Source organism: Sphaerodactylus townsendi, linkage group LG04 (genome assembly GCF_021028975.2).
Source record: "Sphaerodactylus townsendi isolate TG3544 linkage group LG04, MPM_Stown_v2.3, whole genome shotgun sequence".
In the NCBI taxonomy this organism is placed as follows: domain Eukaryota; kingdom Metazoa; phylum Chordata; class Lepidosauria; order Squamata; family Sphaerodactylidae; genus Sphaerodactylus; species Sphaerodactylus townsendi.
This window is the reverse complement of record NC_059428.1, coordinates 156,880,174-156,900,729: the sequence shown is the minus strand read 5'-3', so window position 1 is coordinate 156,900,729 and position 20,556 is coordinate 156,880,174. Positions and strand designations below refer to the sequence as shown.

At 47.8% G+C, this 20,556-nt stretch overlaps 1 protein-coding gene across 1 annotated transcript in view; it reads left to right on the top strand.

Annotated features, from left to right (window-relative positions):
• Positions 1-20,556, top strand: part of DNAH3 (dynein axonemal heavy chain 3) — a 103,026-nt gene that overhangs the window by 3,617 nt on the left and 78,853 nt on the right. Inside the window, exons 3-12 of the mRNA XM_048492850.1 lie at positions 2,545-2,770; positions 4,177-4,246; positions 5,451-5,622; positions 6,908-7,097; positions 10,726-10,921; positions 11,787-11,912; positions 15,642-15,837; positions 17,272-17,451; positions 19,467-19,600; positions 19,758-19,863. Of these exons, the coding sequence (XP_048348807.1) occupies positions 2,545-2,770; positions 4,177-4,246; positions 5,451-5,622; positions 6,908-7,097; positions 10,726-10,921; positions 11,787-11,912; positions 15,642-15,837; positions 17,272-17,451; positions 19,467-19,600; positions 19,758-19,863 (1,596 nt within the window). The remainder of the gene's footprint in view (positions 1-2,544; positions 2,771-4,176; positions 4,247-5,450; positions 5,623-6,907; positions 7,098-10,725; positions 10,922-11,786; positions 11,913-15,641; positions 15,838-17,271; positions 17,452-19,466; positions 19,601-19,757; positions 19,864-20,556) is intronic.

Here is a 20,556-nt window from a genome sequence, read left to right as displayed (position 1 = left end):
TTTTCCGGGCTGTGCGGCCGTGGTCTGGTGGATCTTGTTCCTAACGTTTCGCCTGCATCTGTGGCTGGTGTCTTCAGAGGTGTATCACAGAGGGAAGTCAGTGTGTAACAGACTTCCCTCTGTGATACACCTCTGAAGATGCCAGCCACAGATGCAGGTGAAATGTTAGGAACAAGATCCACCAGACCACGGCCACACAGCCCGGAAAACCAACCACAACCAGTTGTATCAGGTAAGGGCAAGTCTCTTAGTTACTCATTGGACTGGGCCATGGCTGCTGAGATGCCTTCTGCCATGAACCATTGCTTATGTAAATCAAGGGATAATCTGCAAAAAAGTCAAGGCAGGATTGCTAATCAGGTTTCCAAGGAAAATGACAGGAACATTCTAATGAAAAAAGCATGTTTTGGCCAAAGATATTTGATTCAAAGTGAGACTTATGGTAGAAGGCTGTTTCATGTTCCCTACTTCTCCGGGTCCAGGGACAGCATTTTTCTGATCTGATTCCCTTTGGGGAAAGAGTACTAGCAATGTAGGATGTTTCTGTAATATTTGCATTTCAAGGACAGCGCAGTGATAGTGGCCAGCCACCTGCCGCCTCCCCCTGCTGGGCCAGCATGTGCGGAAGGGGCCTAAGAGACGAGTTAGACGTGACAGTGTCCACAGGTCTGAACCATGATTGCCTCCATCATTTTAAAGCCTAATGAGGTGATTTAAAAGTGCCACAGACATCAGGATTGGGCCTGCAGCACAGTAGACTGAGGTGCTCTTGTGTCTTCCCCCATGCCATGCAACCAGCAGGAGAATTGGAAGCAGAGACATTGGGCGGGGGGGGGGGGGGGGTCACATGCCCCCTTATTTCCCTTTCAGGGAAAACCTGGTAAAACCATAGAGTTTTTAGCAATTCCTAGAGCTACCCTCCACCACTTCCAGGTTTCCTGGAAATGATGTAATAGTGGTTACGCCACCAAGTCTGTTTCTCGCATATGGAGAAGTTCAAAGTTTCCCCTAAACTTTTGCCATACGCAGCAGACAAGATTGAAGCCCCAGTGCTGACTGAAAGAATAAAGAATGACTGGAAATCAATGGCTTTAGCTGCTCCGCTCTTCAAGGCTGCCGGGCATTTTAAGTCCCAACAATTGCTTTCTCCCCAGCTAAATTCTTGAAAGCTGTTTGGTTAGATGCAAGAAGCAGACAAGAGTCACCCCTTTGCAATTGACAGGAAGATCAAATATAAGGACGATGTCTTACAGCCCAGCCCAGAAATTCTTCAACTAGGACACCACATGCTGGTACCCATTCCTAGAAGGAATGGCAGGGTGGTGTAAGCTAATGTTGCCATGATTACTGTCAAGGTGTTTGTTGATACAAGCCCTTATTCCCGATGATCTGAGCTCACAGAGGTTGCTACACCCTCCTCTTCATATCCCATCAAATCTGCCCAGTCTCCCCAAATCTGTCTGTGCTTCATCTGCCAGAGATGGGAATGGCACAAAAGCATATCCATAGGTTGCATCAGAGATTACTTCCATGATGCCGTGCTGGCTAACTTGAAAGCAAATCCCGTGACACCAAGCGAGGCCTGTCTCAGTCAACGGAAAGAATAGAGCAGAATAGAATAAGAAGAGGAAATGTTGGCGGATCAAGACTCAAAAATGGACCAAGCCGTGCTCCAGCAGAAATGTCCTTTTTCAGGTTTGGACATGCAGCCCACTTCTGTACATGTTTCCTTTGAAGTAAGATTTCCACTCCAGAATGACCTGTTACACAAATGTGTGCGTGTGGTTAACCGGATTAATGAAGCAATGGATAACTGGTGAATCAACTGATATTAAACAAAGCAACTGGGGGATGTTGGGCGTCTCTCTGGGCGCGATGTCATTTCCTCTTTGGTTTCTGTGTTCACATTTTCCTCTTGTGTGGTCGTTCTCTGGCTCTTGGAGCTCTGTGCTCTGTTGCTGGACCCAAGACCCGGCCCCAGTTTCTAAAACAGTGATAAGTATCATTCTTTTATGCCAGCTAGCAACGTTGCAGGTACTCAGAGGTTTCCTTGAAATGGTTTCATCCATTTTTAAATGAACCAGTGGTCTTTCTCCTTTTTCCAATTCCTCTGAGCACCCATTAGCTATGAAATGTAACGCAGACTTAGTTGCTGAAGCTGTTTCCATCACTGGAACTACTCTTTCTTGCTGCCCGGGGCTTTTATTTGACAAAATGATGAGTGTGATATCAGAATTGGAGCAGAATCAAAGCAGGCCCTACACAATACGTGAAGCACCTCTCGAGCAGCCCTGCGACAAGGATTTGCCGTCTGTTTCTTTATTGATAAGGCAAACCCTGCCAGTCAGATCTTCTGTGAAATCCAGCAGGTGCCAAATAAATTGTTGCATAAATCTCTCTCTTGGGTCTGATAAGGGGATAATGCCTGGTGGGTCTGAATATGTAAGAATGCCTGCAAATTTATAAACTCCTCTGGAAAGGAAATCACCGAATTCCACCGAATTCCATGCCATCGCCATGTCTGTGTTTTTTCCTCTGTTTCAGCTGATCCAACAGAGCAGCTACTACCCTTTTCTGATGCAAAGAGCGTCCTGGACTTTAGCAGCTCCATTTAAAGAGCTGTGCTATTTCCGGAGCGCAAGCGACTCCATTGCCAATAACTACACCCTCTCCGCCCGCCACCTGAAGATGAAAGATCTACAGAAGATCCCTTCGGACATGAAGCCGAAAAATTCTGCGGGGTCGGCAAAACAGAGGACAGCATCTCCACGTATCTTTCAAACGGGACCATGTTGTCTCTTGATGTTTTATCTGGGAAACGTTTCCTATCTCTGTCTGCCATACACAGAATATGGCGGGTAGAGTTGCTGGCTCTGGGTTGGGAAATATCTGGAGATGTTGAGGGTGGGGTTTGGGGAGGGCGGGGCCTCAGCAGGGTGTAAGGACATGGGGTCCACCCTCCAAAGCAACCGTTTTCTCCACGGGGACTGATTGTGGCCATCTGGAGATCAGTTGTAATAGCAGGGGGTCTCCAGGTGGCTCCTGGAGATTGGCAACACTACTGGGTAGGCATGAAGAACCAAGAAGCTTTAGGCCAGCGGTCCTCAACCTGTGGGTCGTGACCCCTTTGGGGGGTCAAATGATCCTTTTGCAGGGGTCGCCTAAGACTCTCTGCATCAGTGTTCTCCATCTGTAAAATGGATAAATGTTAGGGTTGGGGGTCACCACAACATGAGGAACTGTATTAAAGGGTCGCGGCATTAGGAAGGTTGAGAACCACTGCTTTAGGCACACAGAGGCTACTAGTGCTGCTTTTAGGGATGTTTTGATCTAGAGACCCGTGCCTGAAGTTTTCTACCCATTACTTTGAATCAATGTCGCCCTACCTGCCTCCAGAACAGAGCCACAAGGGAGTAACAGAAAAAGAATGTCACAATATTCTCCCGATGCCAGGTCACCAGGGACATACAGTCACGGGGTGGGGTGGGGGTGGGGGCTTAAAACGGTCCCGCGGTGTAATGAATCTGGATATTCAAACAACCCTTTACCTCTTTGCTCTGTGCCATTGTGTGGTGTAATGGTTACAGTGCTACAGTGGGATCTGGGAGATCCGTGGTTACAGTGCTACAGTGGGATCTGCTCTTCCGTGGAAGCTGGCTGAGTGATCCTGAGCCAGTCACGCTCTCGGCCTAACCCACCTCATAGGGCTGTTGTGAAGATAAAATGGAGGAGAGGACAATGATGTCCATGTTTAGGTATTTGAAGGGATGTCCTGTTGGTGAGGGAGCAAGCTTGTTTTCTGCTGCTCTGGAGACTAAGACCAGGAGTCATGGGTTTAAGGTGAAGGAAAAGAGATTCCACCTCAACATCAGGAAAAACGTCCTGACAGTAAAGGATATTCAGCAGTGGAATTCACTGCCTTGGTGTGGTGGAGTCTCCTTCTTTGGAGGTTTTTAAAGAGAGGCTGCCTGGCCATCTGTCAGGAGTGCTTTGATAGTGTGTTCCTGCATGTCGGGGGGATGGACTTGATGGCCCTTGAGGGTCTCTTCCAACTCTATGATTCTATGTAAGCTGCCTTCAGTCCCCGTTGAGGAGAAGGAGGGAGTATAAATGACATAAGTCAATAAAATGTCTGTGTTTTGTTGTGTGTTTCCCTCCCTTGACTGAGTCTCATAGCTCCAAAAGAATACGCTCCTTCTGAGAAGAGGCCGAAACTGTTGCTGAAGAGTATCGCTAAAGTCGGCGGGTACCGTGCGGTCTATCAGCTATGAGTTTGTATGTCAGATGTTGAAGGTAGAAAGCTGGACAGTGGTCCATGCTTGAATGGTCAAGGCAGGAAAAAGAGCTGAAGTCCACAGTTTCTCGGCTTAAGCCCTGCCTTTTGGCAAGTCTGGCCATAATGCTAGAGAAGATTGCACCCAAAATACTTAAGAGAGACGTCCTGCAGAACAAAGAGAACTATGTTGGAAACCTATGACAATATGGCGGCTTCAAGTAGACTGGGGACCCCGGCAAGGGGCTTGAGAAGCAGAGGAGGTTTGCCTTCGCCTTGAGAAGCAGAGTCTTCCTCGGTGGTCTCCCTTCCCTGTAATGGCTTCACTGCCAGGGTCTGATAAGATCGAGCTGTTCCATGCCATCCTTCCTTCCGTCCTGAATTTTGCACTGAATGAAATGTTCTGACCAGTGGCCTTAGATACGGTGCCCTTTTGTTTCCAATTGCTATGAGGAAGCCATTGCAAGCGTCACTGGGCCTTATAAAATGCGCTGCTTTCCCATGAACGGTCACAAGTGATTTAAGGCAAAGTGTAAAAAAAAAATCACATTACTCTTTGATGAAAGAAATAAATGTGAGCCAGCGTGGTGTAGTGGTTAAGAGCAGGTGTGCCCTAATCTGGAGAACCAGATTTGATCCCCCGCTCTGCCGCTTGAACTGTGGAGGCTTATCTGGTGAACCAGATTAGCTTGTGCACAACAACAGATTCCAGCTGGGTGACCTGGACGACTCCAACCCCAAAACTAATAGCAGCTTGGGGAGGGGATTTTCATTGGGGAAACGGGGAAAATGTGTGTGTGTGTGTGGGGGGGGTGGTAGCAGTTATTAGAACCCTGTGCTCCAGCACTGCTGCCATAATCCAAAATCCCCTTTCCTTTCCATCTTCATTTTAAAATTCAGATAAGCATCTGGAGAGGTGCTCACGGATTTCCCGTGTAATGCGTCGTTTGACCCTTAGCCACTCCTTGAAAAATCTGGAAACATGGGAATCCTTCTCTTGTTCCCTTAGAATACATAGTCTCCTGTTTTCCCAATTTTTTAATTTGTAACCACGAGCGCTAGGGTCTGGTTTCGTATGGGAAAAGAGAAATTAAAAGCTGGAGCTCCCGAAACATCGCCACAAAGATGCTTTGCTGTTCAGTATTTATCAACAGAAATGGTTGTTCTTTCGTTTCAGAGCCCCCGCATTTCTATCTAATCTGGAGGCACCATGGAAGTGCCGTAAAATTCCAGTTGTAGATTATTTGGACGAACAATTTCTGACTCCAGAAGAGCAGCTGGATATGATGCTCCAGCACGAGGACGAGATAAACCAACAGGAGATTCTCCCCACAGAAAGCGATCTTGAAGTAGGTGTGCCATTTTTCAAACGCAGGGCAATGTTTTCAACCGTCCTTTGTGACCAGGACATAACGTTTGAGATCAGGGACACGATTCCCAGTAAGTGGGACTGTGTTTGGAAGGCTTATCTCCGGTATTTGACTACAGGGCATGTTTGTGCCCAAGAGCAGGGGAAAAGAATGGCATATAGCAAAAGAACATGCCTGCTTGCCTCCTTTGCTGGCCTGTCTCCTTGTTACCCCGACTGCCTCCTCCCCGCCTCCAGCTGCCGGGAGTGAAAGTTCCCCAGCAAGAGGGGATAGGCATCCAGCAGCCGTAACTTGACTCTGGCACTGAACTTGTTGCTATGCTGTGTGACTTCCAGCGACCCCTGGTGGGGCTTTCAAGGCTAGAGAGTAAGCAGAGGTGCTTTACCAACATCTGCCTCCGCAGAGTCTTCCCTGGAGGTCTCGCTTCCAAGTACTAACCCAGAGAGCCAGCATGATGTAGTAGTTAAGAGCAGGTGCACTCTAATCTGGGGAACTGGGTTTGAGTCCCCGCTCTGCCACTTGAGCTGTGCAGGCTTATCTGGGGATCCAGACTAGCTTGTGCACTCCAGCACATGCCAGCCAGGTGACCTTGGGCTAGTCACAGTTCTTTGGAGTTCTCTCAGCCCCACCTACCTCACAGGGTGTTTGTTGTAAGGGGGAAGGGAAAGGAGTTTGTAAGTCTCTTTGAGTCTCCTTACAGGGGAGAAAGGGGGGATATAAATCCAAACTCTTCTTCTTAGCTTCCGAGATCAGCTGAAATTGGGCTATTCTGTACAATTCCACCTTCCTGATATGCTGTAATCGCACCTATATGAAAAGAAGAGAAAGAGCTGGTTTTTATACCCTGCTTTTCTCTTCTGTCAGGTGTCTCTAAGTGGCTCACAGTGTCCCTCCCACAACATGCACCTTGTGAGCCCGATGCAACTGAGAGTTCTGAGAGAACTATGACCGTCCCAAAGTCACCCAGCAGGCTGTATGTGGAGGAGTGAGGAATCAAACCTGGTTCTCCAGATCAGAGTCTGCCACTCATGTGGAGGAAGGGGGAATCCAGATTACAGTCAGCCACTCTTCACCACAAAACCACGCTGGTTCTTTAGTTTGTATTATTTAGTTTGTGTGTAGATTTATTTAGTGTAGCTGTTTGCTAGGTGGCAGTCGCGCAAAAGATCCAATATTGAGTTACTCAAACAAATTTTTGCTTCCTGTTTTACATTCTACATCACTAATGGATAATTCTGACTATTAATGGGTTGGGTGTTTGCAGAGATACTGTTACTACATACATAATGGCATTCGGAAAGACATGCTGGCGCCGCAACCTAAAGAGGTGATGGAAAGTATTTTGGAGCATATCCCAAGTCATTTCCTTGCCAATCCAAACCTGGAGGCTCTGCTGTGCAGTTTGAACGAAGAGATTGAGGATGATTATCACATCTGGCTCATGAAAAATGTTGGTAAGAAGAGAGACGAGCGTATTTGAGCAGATGCAGTTTGAAGCTTCTGCTATTTTGTGCACGTGCCTCATGACAAAGGGCATTGTTTGCTTATTTGCTGTATTATTGCTGTGCTTTTTAAGTGTGCGTAAATAAATAGCGACCCTCCAAGCAGTATTAAAAATCTACATATAAATAAAATGTGACAAATGTGTGGATGAGAAGGCGTTCCCTATTTTGTTTCTTGTTATAGTTCTTTATACTTTTGTCAGCCGCTTGAGTTCACTGCATTTTGTCGTTTTGTCTGTAGACGTGTTGACTGGACTTTATACACAGTTTCTGCTCCGTTCATACCTACCCAGTACGCCATTTGAAAACATGGCGTTTGTATCGTGTAAAATGCAGGCTTATTGACACACCAGTGACAGTGAGAAATGGATATATTTTGTGGGGGGCCATTCAGTATGAGGAAATTAAAAATGGCAGGTTTGATTCACTGAAGCGACAAGCAGAATCAAAGTGGGAATTTTGGGGCTAGAACAGCCGGGATGAGAAATGGAAGTAAATAAAAAGTGTTTGGGAAAGTGGTTCTTAGCCAGGTCGGAGGCCTCTTCTCCCTGTGGCCTCTGGAACGGCATGATGGGTTAAAACACCTGGCACTGCAGTATTTCCCTTCAGCTGAGTTCAATTTGTACACTGGAATTGTACAGCCTAGGCCCATGGTGGTGAACCTATGGCACTCCAGATGTTCACGGACTACAATTCCCATCAGCCCCTGCGGCAGGGGCTGATGGGAATTGTAGTCCGTGAACATCTGGAGTGCCATAGGTTCGCCACCACTGGCCTAGGCCCTAAGTGCTAAGCCAGCATTGCCAACATAGTACCGGTGGAAGCCATGGTGCCCACCCGATGGTGCCTACCAAGTGTTTTCAGGAAGTGGGCTGGGCTAAGTAGTGCTTTTGTCCAGCAATACTTCTGATTGCCTACTGGAGATTTGATTGACTGTAAAGAGGTTTTTTTTAATGTTGCTTTGGCGGCAGCTGCCACCACAACCCAAGAGTCTTCTCTGTGTTACTGCAGTTAAGCTGTGGCAATCATTTTGTGCCCCTTGAGGCAGCCTTTTGGGGGCAGCTATTTTGATGCTGTGCCCACTAGGCCTTATCAGAATTCCCAATGTGCCTGCAGGCTCCAAAAGATTGGGGAAGAAGAAGCAGAGTTTGGATTTATACTTCGCCTTTCTCTCCTCAAAGGGCCCTTACAAATTCCTTTCCCTTCTTCTCTCTACAACGGATACCTTATGAGGTACGTGGGTCTGTTCTAGGCCCACACAAAACAGCGTCTGAGGCAACACTATCATTCCAAAGTATGGTTGGGTCATGCATGGGCCCATTTTGCCAAATAATAGAAAGGCAGCAAGGTTAGCAAAGGGGACATTGGAAGGAATAACACATGCGTTAATCAAGACGTGAGGACAATAGTCGGTTTCCATGAAAACATTTCTTTCTTCCTTTTCTCATTTATTCAAGGGGCTCTTAATGTTCTCAAGTTGAGGTGATTTTTTTTGGTTAATCCTTCTGTTGCCAAGGGAGACCCTTGAATATATGAAACCTTGGACTGTTACAATCTCCACTCTCAGTGCCCTGGTTCAGACTCAGGAACTGAATTTCCTTTTGATACACAGGTCTTTTACTTGCACAGATGTCTTTTTAGAAAAGTCCGATAAATCAGAGCTGGTATGGTCCAGCCATTTGCCTCTGCACTCTGCTTCTTCATTTTGTTGCATATGTAGACAACAGCGTCCATTATGCATGACTTTCTGTGGCTCTCCTGGCCCTGTGGTCCCTTCTGAGTGAGGTCTTCTTACGTTTACCTGTTTAAACACAAGGAGGAGCCCTGCCGTCTGCTGTGCAGCCACGCTCATGGCTGCCTGCCCCCACTCAAAAGGCAAGCTATTACCCAGCGTGGTGTAGTGGTTAAGAGCAGGTGGATTCTAATCTGGAGAACTGGGTTTGATTCCCCACTCCTCCACCTGAGTGGTGGATGCTTACCTGGTCAACCAGATGTGTTTCTGCACTCCTACATTCCTGCTGGGTGACCTTGGGCTTGTCACCGTTCTTTGGAGCTCTCTCAGCCCCACCTGCCTCACAAGGTGTCTGTTGTGGGGAGAGGAAGGAAGGGAGCTTGTCAGCCACCTTGAGCCTCCTTACAGGAGAGAAAGGTGGGGTATAAATCCAAACTCCTCCTCTTTTTATAAAGGTAATATTGATATTGTGGAGGCTTCTTTTCATTGGTTTTGCATTTTTAAAGGAAAAGCCAGCCATGAATCCCGGGTGTGCATGTGTGTGCATGTGTGTGTGTGTGGAGGGGGGGAGAGTCTTCTTGCTCCGGGATCCACAGCCACTTTCCCCTAAAAATGCAAAAGCAAGGAAAAGCAGCCTCAACAATATCGCTATAAGCAATATCAATATTCCCTTGAAAGGGCTGTAAGGAAACAAAACAGCCAACCTTCATCTTGCCTTTTGTCTGCAGCGACCGGGAAAGAGGGAAACCTCGCAGCGAGAGGGAAACCTTGTGGTTTCCCCACTCTCACAAACTGTGGGGCACTCAGAATCTCTGCCGAGGCAACTCTAATGGTGTCAGTATAAAAGCCTCTGCCCCGCAGGAGCCATGTAGGCAGCCCAGGTCTCAAACAGTTGCAGCCTGAACAGTGAAGAATCTCCTGCCACCTTAAACATTAAGCTTTTGTGAGCTTCCCATCCATGGAAATGTGTGCTGTGATGCCTTTGTTAGTCTTCCAAGGCACCTCCGAGGCTCAGCTAGGTGGCTTTTGAACATGTACAGCTGCTGTATTGTCGAGGGCTTTCACGGCTGGATTCAACTGGTTGTGGTGGGTTTTCCGGGCTGTGTATACACAATAACAGACTTCTCTCAGTGATGCACCTCTGAAGATGCCAGCCACAGATGCAGGCGAAATGTTAGGAACAGGATCTGCCAGACCACAGCCACACAGCTCGGAAAACCCACAACAACCACTTGTACAGCTAACACTGCACACCCAAACCCTGCATCCAAACCCAGATGCCGTATATACTCGCGTATAAGCTGAGTTTTTCAGCTCTGTTTTAAGGCTGAGAAATGCCCCCTCGGCTTATACACGAGTCACTGCTTACCAGCTGGCTCTTCGGGCCTCTGCCGAGGCTGGGGGCGTGGCCGGGATGACCTCCCTGTGGCTTCACAAGCCACTTGTTGCTGCCCTCCTCAGAGGGTGAAGGGGAACCCTGGCTGGGCTTCCTCAAACCCTGGGAGGCAGAGGGAGTTCCTTATTTGGGCAGTGACTCCCCCTGATGTCATCGCCCACATAAGGAGCTCCCTTCACCTCCCCGCTGGGTTTGAGGAAGCCCAGCCTACTTGGAGGTGGAGGGAGCTCCTTATGTGAGCAATGACATCAGGGGGAGTCACTGCCCAAATACGGAGCTCCCTCTGCCTCCCGGCTTCCTACCTTCGGCTTATACGCGAGTCAATACGTTTTCCCAGGTTTTGGTAGTAAAATTAGGTGCCTCGACTTATACACGAGTCGGCTTATACACGAGTTTATACTTTTTTTTGCCTTTGACTTATTCTTACCCTGCTTTGCATGGCTTTCCCCTAGTGGATTACATACTGATGGATCCAGGGGAGAGGAAAAGGCTCTTTATCCGCAACATCCCCCGCTCTTTCCCTCAAAGAGTTATCCGTGCCCCTGTCCCATGGCACTTTGTCTACAAAGAAACAAAAAAGTGGAACGAGGAGCACCTCTTCACGGTGAATCCCATGATGCTCGCTGTGCAACACCTCTGGTTTACAGAGTAAGTCGGTTTGCTTGAAAACCACTTGGTTTCACTCCCCAGGAATAGAGTAAACTTGTACAATTAGAATGAATATGTTGGCACTGTAGTTACATTTAATCCTAGAATCACAGAATCCTAGAGGTGTTTTCCCCACGGTCCAAATATCCCAGGGTAGTCCTGGGATCGTACAACCCGGGTCGGTCGGTCGGTCGGTCGGTCATTTATTTACAGTCAACGACCAGTACAACAAAACAAATATGCATCAATTTGCATGAACTGAATATTATTGTTATTATTTGTTTATAGTCAATTACTAGTACTTAAAATCCCATCTCATCATAGTAGTACAACCCGGGTCTATTTTATCCCAGATTCTCCCTCTGCACGAGCCGAGGTAGTATCGGGACGTAATATTCCAATTTGTTCTGCGTGGCCTGGGTGGGAATGACTAGACTGCACTTTGCCTACACAAAATCCAAAGGAGAGACAAATCTTCATCCAGGTGCTCAGAAATGAACATGGAACACCTTCTGTTGTTGGCCGATTGCCATTCGATGACGAAGATTGGGTTTGTCAGTGTACTTTTGCTTAAGGCAGGGGTGTCCAACTCTGGTGCCCCAGATGTTCATGGACTACGATTCCCATCAGCCCCTGCTGGCAGGGACTGATGGGAATTGTAGTCCATGAACATCTGGGGCACCAGAGTTGGACACCTCTGGCTTAAGGTGATCCTCAGTGGGAATTTTGCAGTGGCTGCAGATGTTTCCGTGGTGGGAAATGGCCTCCTGGTAACTCTTTGAATGGAAGTTTGGAGAAGGGGTCCCCCTCCAGCCACTGTAACATTTTGATTTATTTTGAGTCTCTGACGGTTGTTTTCCCGTAGGTTTGGCAAACTGAGGTTTGTTCGTACCCAGGAGATACTAGACGGTGATTTGCCGCTACTGCCTGGTGAATTTGAAGAGCTGATCCGCAAGCACTGTCAGGAAGCCCACGAGATCCTGGAGAACAGGTTGGTCGCCCCTTACTCACCACCAACATTCCCTATTCTTTAGCTAAACAGATGTTTAGGCTCAGTCAAAGCCAATGTTCACATAAACATCTGTATCCTGAATCAGGCCTTTGGTCTGTCAAAGTCAGTTTTGTCTATCAGACCGGTAGCAGCTATCCAAAATCTCAGACTGAGGTCTTCTGCATCACCTGCTTCCAGGTCTTTTAGGTGGAGATGCTGGGGTTTGAACCTGGGACCTTCTGCGTAGGAAGAAGAGGCTCTGCCACTGAACCACAGCCTCTCCCCAGCCCATGCTTGAAATAAGCATGAGCTGGAAGCCATAGATAGCTCCTATCTCCTGGCAGTCATGCCAGGATTGCAAGGATTGTCATGCCCTTATATAAAGCAGTGGTGCGACCGCACTTGGAGTCCTGTGTTCAATTCTGGTCGCCACATCTCAAAAAGGATATTGAAGAGATAGAAAAAGTGCAGAGAAGGGCAACGAGGATGATTGAGGGACTGGAACACCTTCCCTATGAGGAGAGGCTGCAGCGTTTGGGACTCTTTAGTTTGGAGAGGAGACGTCTGAGGGGGGATATGATTGAAGTCTATAAAATTATGAATGGGGTAGAAAATGTTGACAGAGAGAAATTTTTCTCTCTTTCTCACAATACTAGAACCAGGGGGCATTCATTGAAAATGCTGGGGGGAAGAATTAGGACTAATAAAAGGAAACACTTCTTCACGCAACGTGTGATTGGTGTTTGGAATATGCTGCCACAGGAGGTGGTGATGGCCACTAACCTGGTTAGCTTTAAAAGGGGCTTGGACGGATTTATGGAGGAGAAGTCGATTTATGGCTACCAGTCTTGATCCTCTTTGATCTGAGATTGCAAATGCCTTAACAGTCCAGGTGCTCGGGAGCAACAGCTGCAGAAGGCCACTGCTTTCACCTCCTGCCTGTGAGCTCCCAAAGGCACCTGGTGGACCACTGCGAGTAGCAGAGAGCTGGACTAGATGGACTCTGGTCTGATTCAGCAGACTCTTCCTTATGTTCTTAAGGCCACTGCTTTCACCTCCTGCCTGTGAGCTCCCAAAGGCACCTGGTGGGCCACTGCGAGTAGCAGAGAGCTGGACTAGATGGACTCTGGTCTGATCCAACTGGCTTGTTCTTATGTTCTTATGTTCAGGCAACACTTCATCCTCAAAGGAACTGGATATGTCTGTTTGGGCTATATTTATCCAGGGAATAAGAAACAGTGGATGCACTGGGGTGTCCCTCAGTTCTAGGGTTTATAATGGGGCATTTGGTACTTCCTTCGAGAGCATGCTGCTTTTGGCAATGTACCTTCAGTCTGCTGCTTTAAGCACTGAGCTGGAAGCAGGGCCCCCCACTTTTTCTGACCCCTGGCAAGTATTTGTATGAAGTGAGTGGGGCCAGGTAGGGCTTTCGCCCAGCAAGGCTTCTGATTGGCTATTGGAGATTTGACTGGCTGTGCAGATCTTTAAAAATGGTGTCCGCTGCCACCACAGCACAGAGATCTACACTGTGTTAAGCGGCAGCAATCATGTTGTGGCTGGCTCCGCCTCTTGTGCCCTCCATTTTGGGGCAGCAGTCTCATCGCTGTACCCGCCATGCCATGTCAGAAATCCAAATGGGCCCTCCAGGCTCCGAAAGGTTGGGGACCCTTGATCTTGTGCAACGCTGTGTAAACAGCATTTGTGAGTTGGACTACAGTCCCCTGGTGGAGCGCGCATGCGCGCGCGCGCACGCACACACACACACGGTAAAACTAGACTGATCAGCATTCTCTCGTAAATAAGAAATCATGTATGCATCAGTAAGGTGAAGGAAATGTGGTTATAAACTAGCATTTCTCCCCTGGCAATCAGTTTAATTCAGAGTCCCAATACCGGCTGTTTTGTTTCTCACACACGTACGCCTGATGGCAAGAGAGGGGCTGAGAAGCTCCTCAAATGGCAGCAATTCAGTCTAAGCCAGCGGTGGCGAACCTATGGCACTCCAGATGTTCGTGGACTACAATTCCCATCAGCCATGCTGGCAGGGGCTGCTGGGAATTGTAGTCCATGATCATCTGGAGTGCCATAGGTTTGCCACCACTGGTCTAAGCCCAGACGATCGAAGTGGATTTAATCTGAGGCATTTCACCAACTTTGCTGGTACTCATTGATGCTAGCCTCTGACATTTGGTCTACTGTGTAGGGAAATGATTGCATTTATTTGAAAGGAGGAATAAGGCGTTGCACTCTTTATCTTGCTCCCAAAAGAGCTTTTCTGTAAACTGAGTACTTAATAAACACTGGACGTGGAAAGCCGTTCATTCCTGCCTTTGACTGCAGCAAATCCTACTTGAGTTGAGCTCATTTAAAAGTCTTTACATAAAATGCTTTGAGGCAGCTAGATTGGAGCCACTGAAGGATTTTGAATCCCCGTTGCTTCAGTGGCCTCTGCTGTTCGTTATTTACATTCATTTCAAAACTGGCACAATTTGTCACAGCAGGAGAAACAGGCCAGACCTGCAGATGCAAATGTTAAGGGCCTCTGGCTACATTCGCACTTCAGTGCAGTGTTGATCTGGCTCGAGAGAAGTACCTTTTCTCTCCCTCCCCCCCTTTTGTTACGTTCTAATTGTGTGTTGTGCGTGTTAGGATTGCCAGCTAGCCAGAAAACAGCAACGGCAACTGTGGTCTGCTCTTGTCACTTTCACACAGGTGGGATGAGCAGAAATTGACAGGTGAGGCTTTTTGCGGTACGGAGCTAACTAGGATCAACTGGTCCTTACTGCAGAACAAACTATAGTTAAAAGGGACAGCTGGAGGAACAGGTTCAAAAGCTGGCAACCTTGCTGTCCTTCGGTCGCTCAAAGAAAAGATTAAGGGTGCAACGTGTCTGTTATCAGACATATATGCCAATTGTCCCCAAGTTGGTGCCCACCTTTTCTGGTGCTAAGTGTTTGTAGGATAGGGCTTTTGCCCAGAAAAGCTTCTGACTGACTACGGGAAATTTCATTGGCTGTGCACAGTTTTTAAAACGTTGCTTTGGAAGCAGAAACCAGGGCAATCATTTTGTGGCCGCCTCCTGGTGACAGCCACTTTGTTCCCGCGCTCCCCCAAATGTGGCATCTCCTCCCAAGGGCATTTCCCATTGGCTTGTTGTTGGTTTTGGAGGGCAAGCTTTATGGTGGACCGCCAACTGAAGCAAAGCTCTCTACAGCCCTGCACTCTCTCATGCCTCTTTGGACCTGGTGAGGCTGATGAGAAAGGGCGGCAGGGTTTCTTTGGGCGTTTCCCCACTCACCCCGATCCCCGCTATGCCGCGCGCTGCTCTGAGCGCGTGGCATCCCTGATGCGCGCCCGGGCATCCCCATGACCCTGCGCTCTGCGCGGGGTCATCAAAAGGCACCATTTTATCCAGCACCAGGGATGCCTCGCGCTGAGGGGGCGCGACAGCAGCAGCGTCGGGGTGGCTGCGCTGTCGCCGCCCCTGTCGTGGGGAGTGCCCCGGGACCCCGCGCTACTTGAGGAGAGTAGCGCGGGGCTTAAGGTAAGTGGGGAAAGGCCCTTTGACTCTCTGAAAAATTGTGCTGAGGTCATGGGATCTTTGTGGACAAAAACCTTGTGAAGCAGGAGATGTGGTAAAGATGAGAGTTAAGCAAGACTGCCCGAAAAAGCTGGCTGGATCCACCTCAGAGTTTCAAACCGTTCTGCCCTCGGTGTTCTGTATCACAGGTGGATCCCGATGTGCGCGGACCTTTTTATGGAACAGAAGGACCAGTGGCTTCACTTGGCTCCCAGGAATGAACATGATTCTTCTCAAAAAATAGAAGAATATTTCGCTTCAGTAGCAGTCCTGATGTCCCTGCAGCTTCGGGAAATGGTCGTTAATTCATTTGACGACCTTCTTACTTTTTTTAAGATACACAAGGTAGGGAAGGGGTTGCTTATGGTTGCTTTGGTTTTCTGAGCCATATTGATAAGGTATGCTATGCAGTCATATATAGCTTGGTCCATTGATAATGTCCCCTCGCACTGTTACCCCTTGCAGCAGCTGTAGTGGTATATTGTCCTTTTGAGCCTGTAACTTGTTCATTACCATTCCATCAGAAGACAGAAATATTCTCCTATTAGAGATATAGTGCAAAAACAGAAAAGAAGAAAGCATAAAAAGGATTGTATTAAGTTCATATTTATCGGCATTATGGAATGGATGAAGACAAAATACAATGTCTAGGCAAAAAAGAACAATGTCTGCAATGCTCTTCAAAACAGAGCTGGAAGAAGAAGAAAGGTTGGATTTGTATCCCCCTTTCTCTTCTGTAGGAGACTCAAAGGGGCTTACAAACTCCTTACCTTTGTCCCCTCACAACAAACACCCTGTGATATAGGTGGGGTTGAGAGAGCTCAGAAAAACTGTGACTAGCCCAAGGTCACCCAGCTGGTTTGTGTTGGAGTGTGCTGGCTAATCTGAATTCCCCAGATAATCCTCCTCAGCTCAGGCGGCAGAGCAGGGAATCAAACCCGGTTCCTCCAGATTAGACTACTCCTGCTCTTAGCCACTACATCACTGCGCCTCAAGGGTCATCTACTCTAACCCCCTGCACAACACAGGAAATTCTCAGCTGCCTCCCTGCAAATCTCCTGTGACCCTTGCTCTGTGCTCAGACTTCCACGGTCCCTGGGCCAAGTTGGCCTGGAGGAAAATTCCTTGCTGATCCCGAAGTGGTCATTGGCATGTAAGAAAGGGCCACAAGAGCCAAGTACAGAGGCATCCCTTCCTACCCACCCTCTCACAATTTGCGTAAAGTTGCTCCCTTTCCCCAAGCAGGGCTTGATGATGACACCAGCATTGCTGGGTTGCATGATTCTGTTGCTGAACCCCGAATCTGCAACTCAGCTGCCCTGCCCATTCTGGGTGCCTTCTGGCCTGGCTGCCAAAGCTACCAATTGTACAGCTTGTCTCAACACCGGTGAGTCCAGGGTGGGCCCCTTTTTCAAGTTCTTCACTGCCCCTTTTTTAAAAAACGGGTGGCCAGAGCTGTACCAAATGAGATGGCCGTCTTATCACGTGATTTGGAGAGGAAAGAAGAAAGGAATCAGGTAGGCAGAAGGAGAAAATAGTGAAGAGAAGGGAAAGGGAAGGGGTAGAGATCTTGAGGGGGGACCAGTAGAACATCAAGAGATGTTCTTATAGAAGAAGGAAACAAGATTCTGGGTAGACCTATGCCAATGTAAGCTCTGCAGTCTTCTGACCAGTTCCTTTATGCTTTTCCCCAGTTTTTCTACTTGGGATTCTCCTTGCAGCGGGCAGCTGCCATTACCAAAATTCTGCCTCTCTCTCTCTCTCCTTCTTTGTCTCAAGGATGGAAATGACTTTGAAGAACCCTACCATGAAATGCAGTTCTTCGTACCACAAGTGCTGGTCATAAAGTTGGAAGTGGAAGAGCCGTCCATTGTGTTTCTGCCTCGTATGAAAGACTGCTGGGATTTAATCTGCCGCTGCTTCATGGAGATCCTGAAGCATTCTGAGGGCCTGCCAAAGGTATGTTGGCAGGGGTGTACCGCCCAGGGGGACATTTGGGGCCAAATGTCCCAGGGCTGCAGCCATTTAGTCATGTGGGGGGTGGAAAATTGACCCCACACTCCTCCCCCCCCCCCCCCGGGTCCATACGCTGACTTCATACCCCATACACTAGTGGGGGAGGGCGGCTGCACATGCAGGAGTGGGGGCGGGCGGAAAACTCAGATTTTGCACCGGGCTATGTTTCCCCTAGATACGTCTCTGTATGTTGGAGTGAGAAGGTTTGTTTTGTGGAATCAATGGCAGAATATGAAAGGAAGTCAAAAAATTTTAGTACTTCAGCAGAAATCTATAATATCTATCCATGGTATTTTCACCCCAGGTATCAAGAGCTTGTGCTTTGGTTTGTTTCTTTGTTTTCAAATCTTTTTTTTTGTCCTGCCGTTCGATTCAGAGAATGGACCCACAGGACGGGTTTAAAAACCTAGAAGCTCCCATTTGCGAGAAACCCTCAGTGCCAGTGTTTTGAAATGTACAACAGCAAAGCTCACGTCAGCTAAAAACCTTCATTTCAACAGTATTAGCTGAAAATTGTCAATTGTCTTTGGCCCCAGTTGAAACCCAAGCCCTGCGGTGTTGAACTCAGTTCTCCAGACCTTGTAAGATGGAAATATTCTACCAGGTCGATGGTTGATGCAGCAATGCTTACATCATTCGGGTGTCGTGGGTTTTCCAGGTTGTGTGGCCGTGTTCCAGTGGCATTTTCTCCTGACGTTTCGCCTGCAATTGTGACTGGCGTCTCCTGACGTTTCGCCTGCAATTGTGACTGGCGTCATTTCTTGCCTCCCTGCCCTGCCCTTCCTGACCCTTCCCCTCTTTTGCTTTGATTGTTTCCCATTTGCTTGTATGAAATCTAGTTGGAGGGGTTGTGTCTGAAGTTATATTAGTTCCCTCCTCCTCCTCATTGTTATGAGAAGAACCATGCAATCGGATGCCCTTGTCTGTAAGGCGCACATGCCATTTCCTTGTCCGTTCTTAGGTTCACTGCCTTCTAGGGTTCTTGGGGGTGATCATGGAGATTTCAGAGGCAGACCATCCAACTGGGGAGAAGGGTCCCCCTCCCCATTTCCCCCAGCTTCTTAGACTGAACCTTATTCTGAGCTTAGGGTCTCCCTGTGGGTATCCCAAACCCCTTGTTCTCAGACAGAGGGGATGTTCTTTACTGCTATAGTGCCAGGCCATCCCCTCCCCATTGTGCTTCAGAGGTTTGGAGCATGCAGAGAAACCTCAGGACCCAGCCAGTCCTTGAGATTCAACTGAGGTTATATATTGTATCCACCTCTGAGTTTTCTGATGTCTGTTTTTTGTTTTTTAAACAGCCTTTGTAAAGTGCTCGCTTTGATAACAGCATCTCAGAGGCGGTTATCTGGGGTTTGAAGCATGTTTGTGCTCATTTGTATGCTTGAGCAGACCATGTTGAGGAATTCCTTTAATTTAGGGATTCCTTGTAGCTTGAAGAATTTCTTTAATTAAAGCTGCAGTTCTGTGCCTACTTGGTTTGGAGTAAGCCTCACTGAGCTTAGCTGGCTACGTTTCTGTGAAAAGCACTGGGTCATACTTTCCTTTCTTTCAGTGCGGATCATACCCAGATGGGTGCTGTGTGGTTTCCGGGCTGTACGGCCGTGTTCTAGCAGCATTCTCTCCTGACGTTTCGCCTGCATCTGTGGCTGGCATCTTCAGATCCAGAAGATGCCAGCCACAGATGCAGGCGAAATGTCAGGAGAGAATGCTGCTAGAACATGGCCATACAGCCCGGAAACCACACAGCACCCAAGTGACTCCGGCCGTGAAAGCCTTCGACAATACATTCATACCCAGATGATATCCCAATTCATTTTGGGGCAGACTTTTTCTCTCTTTTGCGTTGTTGGCTGTTGCAAGTGAAATTGCTCGCTGGAGTGAGTCTTTCCCATGGATATCATACTGTTTCTCCTGTTTCTACCGTCCTCTCTTTTTTTGCGGCCCGTCTTTTTTAGGTGCACGTTAAGCTTTTCCCAGGAATAAAAGAAGACCTGACTCTTCATACTATTCAAGAAGACGAATCTTTGGTGGCTGAGTTCATGGGCAAAATGGCTGAGATCTTTGACCGCAACATAGTTGGTCCGCAAAAGTGAGCATATGCTGTCAAATCTGCTGACCTTGAAAAGAAAGAAAGGCGCATGGCTCTCACATGGGAGTGGGTGAGGGTGGGGAGGCATATTTACTATTCGATTACCATGGATCCTGAGCTGGAAAATGTTTCCTTCTATTTTTTCCTGTGTTTTAAGATACTTAAATGTGTACCGGAAGTACAGCGACCTCTTGAATAACAACGCAGAACAAGATGTGACTGATTTTTTAAGCAAAAGGCACGAACTGGATGATTTTGTGGAGGTAACAGCATTGTTTATGTATCTGAAAGTGGGGTTTTGGAATGGTATAATCCATAGGTGTCAAACTCGCAGCCCTCCAGAAGTTATGGACTACAGTTCCCATCATCCCCTGCCAGCACATTGCTGGCAGGGGATGATGAAAACTGTAGTCCATAACATCTGGAGGGCCGTAAGTTTGACACCTATGGTATAACCAGAGTAATGCTGGGTGGTAGGCTAAACGACACCAAAAGGGAGAGGGTTTCATTTCCGATTCTCCTGGCATTGAAGGCAGCCCCATAGCGGCCTGTAAAGACCAGATCTTATTGGCGCTAGTCCCTAGCAAGAGGAGTGGGAGCTGCTGTAACAGAAGATTACGCTGGCATGTGATGGACGCAGCAGCTCTACACAGCATACAGGTTTTTTATTTTTTTAACCTTCTGATCTGGAAACATTTGAGTCTTCAAGAGTCTGTCAGGCTTTTATCTCAGAATCAGAGGTACCTTTGCAGACTGGAGGATGGACTCTGCATTGAATTAACACACTCTCAAATAAATCCTCTGTGTGTGTGTAAGCGCGTGTGCTATTGCTTCTCTGACTGAATACCAACAGGCACTTCAAAACCCCAGTCGAACTTCACGGCTTTGAAGGGCCAAGAAGTTTGAATTTCAGGCTTATTTATGCTGGGTAGATTTTTTAAAAAAATGCTACTGTC